Below are 9,383 nucleotides of genomic sequence, written 5' to 3' on the forward strand. Positions count from 1 at the left end.
GCTGCTGTGAGAAGTGACTGGCTAAAAGTTGTATTATTTTCAACTTTTCTCAAACCCTTCCCATAACCTGTGCCTTCCTCTCTCTCTGTATTAAAAGGTGGTTGGATTACGTCAGAGGTTTCCAAGCTGAATTTCTTAGCTGTGTTCTGAGTTGACAAGAGGGACTCCCTAAGAGGAGTGTCCCCCTCAAACCAGTTCCCCTCTGATGTGACACAGTCGTGTCTCTCAGTAAGATTTCATTTAACCAAAAAAAAAGGGGGGGTGGTTATAGCTAAAAGTAAAAACGACAACACTCTGTGAACCACTGGACGGGTTTTAATAAATTAATACGATAAAGTCCTTTGAAAGATGCCTGCCACATAGGAAGCCCTATATGTGTTAGTGATTTAACCCGCCTCCTCCTCCTCGAAATGCCCTTTTAGTACTGAAAGACCTCTGAAAATGTTCTGGCTCCGTGAGGGTGACACTCTCCCCTCTGAGCCTCAGTTTCCCTGTTTGTGAGGAATGAGGCTGTTGGACTCAGGAGGTCCTGTGTATACCAGAAGGCTGATGGGGACACATGGGGTTGGCCACAAGCCACAAGCCCTGGCCCCGGGGGACAGGCCACGCGACCTTGGGAAGCCACTCCCATGCTCTAAGACTCTGGTTTCTCCCCTGGAAAGCAGAGTGGGCCCCCCAGTTTGCCTGACAGTCTCCCTGAGCTGCGGGAGGATGGGGTGGCACGCCTGGTCTGGGGTCTCTGTGATTCTGTGGAACAGAGATTGTGCGTCTCTCTTGGGTTCAGGGGAGCTGCATTTGTCTGCCTTTTTCTTTTCTGGTTCTCCTTCTCCGGGGCGCTCTGGTTTGTTTCCAGCCCTGGATGTCTGCCTCTCTCTCTCTCTGAGTGCCTGACAGCCCCCCTCTGGGTCTCTATCCACCACTCTTGGTCTCTGTCCCCGTCCATCTGGGTGTCTGTCTCCCCCTCTCTTTGGGTCTTTGTGCCCCTCTTCCTTGAGTTTCTATCTCTTCCTTTCTCTGGGCCTCTTGCCCTCCCCAGGTCTCTGTCCCCCTCCTTTGGGTTTCTGTCCCCCCTTCATGTCTGGACAGAGTACAATTTCTTCCTCTTTCCCCTTTCTGTGTGGCTCTGATCTCCACGTCTAGAAGCAAAATGGTAGGGGAGGACAGACAGGGGGGCGTTGAATGGCAAAACAAAGCAGGTGTGGGGTAAACGGAAGGAGTGTTGACATCTTCCTAGTTCACCCAGAAGCCCTCTGCGTGAACAACTGAATCCACGGATACAGAACCCAGCCCCACCCCTTGAAGTGAGTGACACTGGGCAAGCCAGTTCAGTTCGTCTCCCAGAGTCTACAATACCACACTCTCTCCCTGAAACATGATTCCTCCCCAGTGCTGTTGTCCTTGGGTCCTTTTCCTACCATTAAGTGCAAAACAAACCAACGTGGCCCTATGGAGCTCATACATACAGTCCGACTCAACCCAACATTCCTACAGGACTCACAGTGACATGACGTAACTCAACTCCGCATGGCCCTACAAGACTCAAACAGTTGTACCACCCAACTGAACCGGCCCTACGAGACTCACATGGTCATACAACTCATTACAGCTCAACTCAATGTAGACCTGAAAAACTTCCAGCCACATCACGGCGCTATTCAACCCCATGGAACCCTGAAAGACATACAGTCATACGTTCCAACCCAACTTAACCTCATGTGACCCTGAAAGCTCACATTCTATCACTTGACTCTTTGAATTTCTACATGACTCACAAGTTCACAGAACCTAAAATAACATGGCCCTAGAAGAATTGCAAAGCCACACAATTTCCAACGTGTCTCAACTCAACTCCATGACACCATGCATGAACACGCAATCACTCCCAACAATGCCATGGGCGGCCACCCAACCTGACCCAACATTGCCCTAGAGGATCATCAAACCACAGAATCTCGCACAATGCAGTTGGACAAGACTCACCCAGACTCGCAACCAAACCCAACCCAACATGGAACTGAAAAACTCACAAAGCTATGTGACCAAACCTATCTCGACACTACCTCTAAAGGCTTCACGAGGCTTTCACAACCCAATGCAACACAAACCAACAGAGTCTCCCGTCAACTCGGCATAACCCAGTGCCATTCATTGCCACCTAAGGAGGTACCCGCAGGAGCTACCAAACCACACAGCTGAAGACCCAAAAAGACTCTCAGCATTCCCCAACTCATTACCGCTTAACCTAGTTCTTCCTAAACCCAACACCCTCCCCCGACCTTCCCCTCCACCCACCCCCCTCCAAGGAAATGTGAGGTCCTGCAGATCTCAACTGTCCCTCACACTTCAGTGACCATGTGTTTCCCAGGGGGGGCCCAGAGTGGAGGCGGTAGCTCGGGTACCTCTCCATCCATCAACCCCCCATTGACCTTGCCCTCCAGTGGGCCACAAGGCTGCGTGTCCACATGGCTGTACATCCCGGCCTCTTCACTGTCTGTCTCCCGATGGTAAAAGTAGCTGAAGTTGGAGACAATGACTGGCACAGGCAAGGAAATGGTCAGCACGCCGGCAATGGCACACAGAGAGCCCACTATCTTGCCACCCACGGTGACGGGCGCCATGTCTCCATAGCCAACTGTGGTCATGGTGACCACTGCCCACCAGAAGGACTCAGGGATGCTGGTGAAATGGGAGTCTGCCCGGTCGGCCTCGGCAAAGTAGACTGCGCTGGAGAAGAGGACCACACCAATGAAGAGGAAGAAGATGAGGAGGCCCAGCTCACGCATGGAGGCCCGTAGTGTCTGGCCCAAGATTTGCAGGCCCTTGGAGTGCCGGGACAGCTTGAAGATGCGGAAGACACGCACCAGTCGGATGACACGCAGGATGGCCAGTGACATGGCCGGCTGGCCCACCCCCCGCTGCCGAGCAAGCTCAGTGCCCAGTGCCACAAAGTAGGGCAGGATGGCCACAAAATCGATGAGGTTCATTACGTTCTTGAAGAAGACTGCCTTGCTGGGGCAGGTTGCCAGGCGCACCAGCAGCTCAAAGGAGAACCAACAGATGCACAGCGTCTCCACCACAAAGAATGGGTCATCCAAGCGAGGCGGGGGTCCGGGTACCTGGTTGGAGCCGTTCAGCCGAGCAGGGAACTGCAGGGAAGAAGGGGTTCAGGGAGGACCATGCCAGGGCTGGGACACACTCGAATGGGCATATTTCTTGTTTAAATATCCAACTGCTTATCTACAAATTAGTCAATAGCCGCTGCCCCCAGACCCCCAGTTACTCAGATGTCTTCATTCCTTCCCAGGATCATAAGGATGGTCCCTGGACAGCTGACTTTGTGATCCCTGATCCTTCACTGGCGGGGCCTCCCAAAATGATGCTATAATGGGGTTCAACATCTTCTCTCCCAAAGTCCCACCCCTAGCATTGATTTTTTTAGATAGGGAGGGCCCTCGCACCTGCCCTACTCCCATGTGCCCTGCCCTCCCCAACTCAGCCCAGACTATATTGGGTAAGACTTTTCTGTACCCCAAACTCTCGGCTCCTCCTCTCATAGTCCTCAGCCCGACTTTCTTTGTAACAGATTCCTCCTACCCCCGCCCTCAGGCCCCACCCTCAGCTGCTTTCTTTGGGCCCTGGCTCTCACCACCTCCAGCCCATGGTTCCCACTGGTTACTGTGCAGACCTCAGATTTTTCAGGCTCTCCTGCACCCCTCAGCTTCGATTTCTTAATGTACTTGTCCTCTTGGCCTTCTGATAGGCCTCCTATTCAAATCCTCAGTCCTGGTCTCCATTAAGCTATACCTTCCCCACCCTCAGTTTTTAATCCCCTGGTCAGGCCCTGTCGCTGCGGTGCCCACTCTTCACAGCCCCTTGCCCCATTGAAGATAGGCCAGGTCCTCCTACCAGGTCTCCAATGCCCCGCCTACCCACAGCCAAGCCCCACCTTCCTGAGGCCCCCGCCTCCCACTGCCCCTTACTCCGCCTTTTGATTGGCTAGGTCTTCGTGGACCCCGCCCAGCTCCTCCCAAACCCCGCCTCTCTCCACCCGGGCCCCGCCCCCTCACCGGGCCAGCGGCAGCCACCGCGGCGAGCCCAGGGCTGTCGCGGTCGTCGCGGAAATCGGGCAGCGTCTCGAGGCAGAAGACGACGATGGAGACGAGGATGACGAGCACGGAGACGACGGCAAGCACGCGCGCGGCCTGCGAGCTCTCGGGGAACTCGAAGAGCAGCCAGAGCTGGCGCGCGAAGGCGCGGCGGGGCAGGGGGCGCTCGGGCGGCAAGGGGCAGCCCTCGTCCTCGCGCAGGCGCGCCAGCGCCGCGGTGCCCAGCCCGTAAAAGGCCACCTCCTCCAGGAAGATGTCGAGCGGCACGTGCGCCGGCCGCCGCAGCCGCCCGCCCGACTGGTAGTAGTAGAGCACGGCGTCGAAGCTGGGCCGGTGCCGGTCGAAGAAGTACTCGCGGCGCGCGCCGTCGTAGAAGCGGCTGCGGCGCACCGGGTCCCCGAGCAGCGTGTCCGGGAAGCGGCCCAGGGTGCGCGCCCGCGTCTCGAAGCGCAGCCCCGCCACGTTGAGCACCACCCGCTCGCAGCAGCCGCACGGCGGCAGGCACCGCGGCTCCATGGCGCGCGCAGCCCCGGCGACCCGCGGACGGACGTGTGGCCCCGACGCCCGACCCGGCCCGTCCCCGCCTCGGCCACCGCCGCCGCCGCCGCCGCCCCAGCCTGGTGTCCGGTGTCCACGCGTAAAAATAGCCCGGCCGGCCGGCCAGGGCGCGGGGGAGGGGGCGCGGTGACCCCGGCGGGGCAGAGGGTGGCCGCGCGCCCTCTGCCGGGGCGCCCGCCTTTCCCCCCAGCCGCCGCCGTGCCGCGCTCTCTCGGCTTCCATCCCGATTTCGGTTCCCCTTTCCCTCTGTCTCTCCATCGCTCGGGATCTCTGTCCTGCGTGACTCCGGGTTTCCATGTGTCTCTCTCATCTCTTTTTTATGAGTGTCTGAGCCCCTCTTTTGGAGTCACCAAATTTCCAACCCTCTTTCTCTCGTTCTCTTGTGTCTCCGCGTCTGGTTCTACCTTACTTTGGGTCTCTGTCAGAGATGTATCTCTGAGTATCTCTATGGATCACTTATCTCTGAGTTTTGTCGTTGTAGGGGGTCTGTGTCTTGGTGTCTCTGGATCTCTGTCTTTGTTTTGTGTCTTGTTTCTCGGGGGTCTGTCCCTATTTATCTCTTGTCTCCCTTGGTCTCTATCTCTCCCCTCTGTCTGAGTCTTTCTGCCTTTCTGCTTCTTGTCTCTCTGGGTTTCTTCTCTCACTATCTCTTAGCCCTGTGTGTCTCTGTCCTGGATTTCTCCGGGGCGCCCCTTTGGGTCTCTTTCTTTCCCTGTGTCTCTGAATTACTGTGGGTCTCTGTCTCAGGGCCTCTGGACCCCTCAGGGTCTCCGGAGTCCTAATCGCTGAATCTCTAGGTCGGCTCCGCCAGTGTCCTCGTGGTTGCTGGGTCCCGGGGACTCTCCAGCAGCTGCAAACCATGAGCATGTGCGCCCCACACCCAGTCCCCTCGCCCGGGTCTCGTCCGGGGTCTCCACCTGAATTCTCTGCCAGACGTTCTGAGAATCCTCCAGGTCCTGAGCTGTAGCCCTGAATAGTGCAGACGGAGGCGGGGCCTGCCAGGAACAGGTGGGAGGTGGGCCGTGGAGATGTCTCAGGGTCACTCGAAGGGACCGAAGGACAGACAGACTGTGGCCTTCCAGCCACCGGTGTCCAATGACACCGCGTAAAAATAGCCGCATCTAGCCTATCGGAAGGGCTTCGGGGGAAGTGGTGGGGATTGGTCGCCGGGACTCCAGGGAATGGGGTCCCGGGCGCCCTCTGCTGGGGGACTGGAGAGAGACACTGAAGGTTATAACTCCCTGCGAATTCTGGCGCTCTGCAATTTCTTCCTGGGATGCTGTGTCACCAGCCCTCTGGATTTCTGTGTCCCTCTCTCTGGGTCTCTATCCTCCCTCTCTCGGGTCTCTGTCCCCCCATCTCTCTAGTCTTTTCTCTTCCGTTCTCCCTGGTCTCTGTCTCCTTTCTTCTCTGTCTCCTCTTTTCTCCCATTCTCAGAGACCACAAAGACACCCCTCTTTGTGGTCTCTGAACTCTGTGTGTGAACTGCTCCCTCCTCTCTGCAGCCCTGTCTCTTACAATCTTCTTCCACTGAGCCTGGAGGGGGTGTCCCTCCTTGCCACTTCCAGCCAATTCTCCCTGCCTCAGCTCCTTTGAAGCTCAAGCTTTCCATGGAGGCTTCTTCTCATCCTTACTTAATGAGCTCATCCCTTTCCATTCTGGCCACTCCCGATCTTTCATAGAAGATTTTGGGTCCTACCCATCACTCTACAACTACTGTCATTATTCTTAGTAATTTCAATATCCCCATAGATGGTCCTGCTGAAACCTGGCCTGCACTGGAAAATCTGGCCTGTGCTGGATTGTCTTTTCCAAAAAGGACCATATTTTTTGTCCTACCAGGTAGTCCCAAGGCTTGCCACACCCTATCTCGTGGAGTCCATGTCACCAGCTTTTGACGACTCCTTCAACTAATAGACCACCTCGGAAGGAATACTGTGATTTCTGAGGTTGGGTCAAAAGGCAACTTTCCGCACCACTCTTTTCCCTGGGACACTTGTGCAGGCCAGATGGCGAGGCCCATGTGGAGAGGACGCTAGGGTACCAGCCCTGAGCCCTGGCTTGACTCACAGCTGATCACCAGCACCAACCTGCAGCCGTGTGAGTGAGCCATTCTGGAAGCCTGTCCTCCCCCAGCCAGGCTACCCCTGCCGATGCTCCTGGAGCAGAGATAAACTTTCCTCCCCAAGACCTGCCCACATTGCAAACTTGGGAGGGAAATAAATGATCTTCGTGGTTTTCAGCCATGCAGTCTCTGGGTGGTTTGTTACAAATGCTGCAGGAATAGATAACCAGAACATGACTTCTCGCTACTCTGAGCCCATCATTTCCATCGATCTTGCCCTCCGCCCCATACCAGCCGCCCACTTTCTTTCTTTCTGTTTTTTAAAGTTTTCTTGAGCTACAATTCACATAGCATACAATTCACCCATTTAAAGTGTACAACACAAAGTCTATGCTCTCCTTTTTCCCATCAACTGAGTTTTAAAACCTTTGAAGTCCACCAGCATGAACAGTGCATTGACTCTTACCTCTTCATCATGTCTGACTCCCCCCACCTTGTCCTCCCCTTGCTTCTTTCTTCTGCTTCCACTGTTCCACGTCCACCCATAAAATCACTCTTCCACACGTCTCTAACTCCCTTGCTTATGACCCCCTCCAGGGCACTGTTGGGGCCAAACCCTAACCCTAGTAAATCCTTCTCTCACCTACTCTGTGCCTTCCCAGGGGGCCCTGAGCAAGGCTGGACCCCAAAATACCCTCCGCCTCCCCAAGATGGCTGTTACCCATCTTCGTTCTCCTCGAACACCCTACAGCGCCCTGGCCCTTCAGTCAGCTGATTGCCTCACTCCTCATTCCACTGAAAACGTAAAAGCTCCCAGAACGCTTCATCTGCCCGCAGCCCATTCTACCATCTGCCCGGATGACCTGCTTTTCATCCGTCCCACCCCAATCGAAGACCAACATCTTGCCTCGTGTCCTGGATCCCATCTCCCTGTTCTACCCGCAGACTCTGCTCCTGTCATCACTCTTACTTCTCCTGTATCATCAGTGTGGGAGGCAGAATGATGCCCCCCTGAAAGATGTCCACATCCTGACCCCCGGAACCTTTGAATATATCACCCTATATGGCTAAAGGGACTTTGTGAACATGATTAAATTGAGTCTCTTGAGTTGGGGAGATTATCCTGCATGATCTGGGTGGACCCAACGTCATCATGAGGGTCTTTATAAGAGAGGTAGGAAGGTCAGACTCATAGAAGAGGCGAAGATAGAAGTAGAGGTCAGAGAGAAGATGCTACACTGCCGACGTTGAAGATGGAGGAAGAGGTCATGAGCCAAGGGATGCAGGCAGCTCTAGAAGCTGGAAAAGGCAACCAAACGAATTATCTCCTAGGGCCTCCAGAAGGAACCAGCCCTGCAGACCTATTTTAGACTTCTGGCCTCCAGAAGTGTATGCTAATAAATGGGTGGTTGTAAGCCACTAAGCTTGTGGTAATTTGTTACAGCAGTGACAGGAAACTAACACAGCGGGTCTCTCCCATTCCTTGATATCATTCCCACGTTATAATAATATCTTTTTTTTACTTTTAATTTTGAAATACTGTTAGACTTACAGAAGAGTTGCAAAGATTGCACACAGATTTCGTGAATATCCTTCACTCAGCTTCCCCTAATGTTGGCATCTTACATTGCCGTGGTATATTTGGGAAAACCAAGAAATTGATGTTGGTGCAATGCTGTTGCGTGAAGGACAATCGGATTGCCTTTGCTTTTCCACTAATGTCCTTTCTCCATTCCAGGAGCCAACCCAGGATACCACATGGCTTTTAGTTGCCACGTCTCCTTATCTCCTGCAATCTGTGCTCGTTTCTTACTTTTTCCTTGTCTTTAATGACCTCAACACTTTTGAAGAATACTTGTCAGTTACTTTGTAGACTGTCCCTCAATTTGTGTTTATCTGGCATTTTATCTTGATTAGATTGAGATTATAAGGTTTTTTGGGGGGTGGGGGAAGAATGCCACAGAGGTGAAGTCCTCGTCTCATCACATCATATTAGGGGCACATGATGTTGATAAGCTTTATCACGAGTGATATTAATTTTGATCACTTGGTTAGGATAGTGTCTGCTGGGTTTCTCCACTGTAAAGTTATTTCTTCCCTTTGTAATTAACGAATATTTGAGGAAGCCATCTGTTTTGTTCAGTCAAGTTTATTGAGATTTAATTTACATAGAATAAAATTCACCCTTTATAGCGTACATTTCTATGAGTTTTGGCAAATGTGTAGTCATGGAACTGCCACGACAATCAAAATATAGAACAGCTCTGGGGCTGGCCCATGGCCAAGTGGCTAAGTTTGCGCACTCCGCTTCGGCGGCCCAGGGTTTCGAGGGTTCGGATCCTGGGTGTGGACATGGCACCGCTCATCAGGCCATGCTGAGGTGGCATCCCACATGCCACAACCAGAAGGACCTACAACTAGAATATACAACTATGTACCGGGGGCCTTTGGGGAGAAGAAGAAAAGATTGGTAACAGATGTTAGCTTAGGTGCCAGTCTTTAAAAAAAAACAAAAAAGAGAACAGCTCCAACACCCCCCAAAGTTCTCTCCTTCCCTTTGTAGTCAGCTGCTTTCCCCAGCTCCAGGTCTTGAAAAGTACTGCTGTTTTCTCTCCCTCCATCCCTGTAGTTTTGCTTTTTCCAGAATGTCAAAT

General features: G+C 53.5%; 1 protein-coding gene across 1 annotated transcript; it reads right to left on the reverse strand.

The window, feature by feature from the left end:
- Positions 1-295: 295 nt before the first annotated feature.
- KCNA7 (potassium voltage-gated channel subfamily A member 7) lies at positions 296-5,642 on the reverse strand. Its single transcript, XM_008523860.2, has 2 exons — positions 4,068-5,642; positions 296-3,146 (listed from the first exon to the last, which is right to left on the reverse strand). The coding sequence occupies exons 1-2, from the start codon at positions 4,959-4,961 to the stop codon at positions 2,337-2,339; spliced, it is 1,704 nt and encodes a 567-aa protein (XP_008522082.2). The 5' UTR covers positions 4,962-5,642; the 3' UTR covers positions 296-2,336.
- Positions 5,643-9,383: the final 3,741 nt, after the last annotated feature.

This window comes from Equus przewalskii, chromosome 9, assembly GCF_037783145.1.
Source record: "Equus przewalskii isolate Varuska chromosome 9, EquPr2, whole genome shotgun sequence".
NCBI lineage: Eukaryota > Metazoa > Chordata > Mammalia > Perissodactyla > Equidae > Equus > Equus przewalskii.

Coding starts and splice junctions, on each gene's coding strand:
- KCNA7 (XM_008523860.2), bottom strand. CDS start 4,961: ATGGAAACCCGGAGTCACGCAGGACAGAGATCCCGAGCGATGGAGAGA. Junction 3,147..4,067: donor CGGTGGCTGCCGCTGGCCCG/GTGAGGGGGCGG, acceptor TCTTCCCTGCAG/TTCCCTGCTCGGCTGAACGG.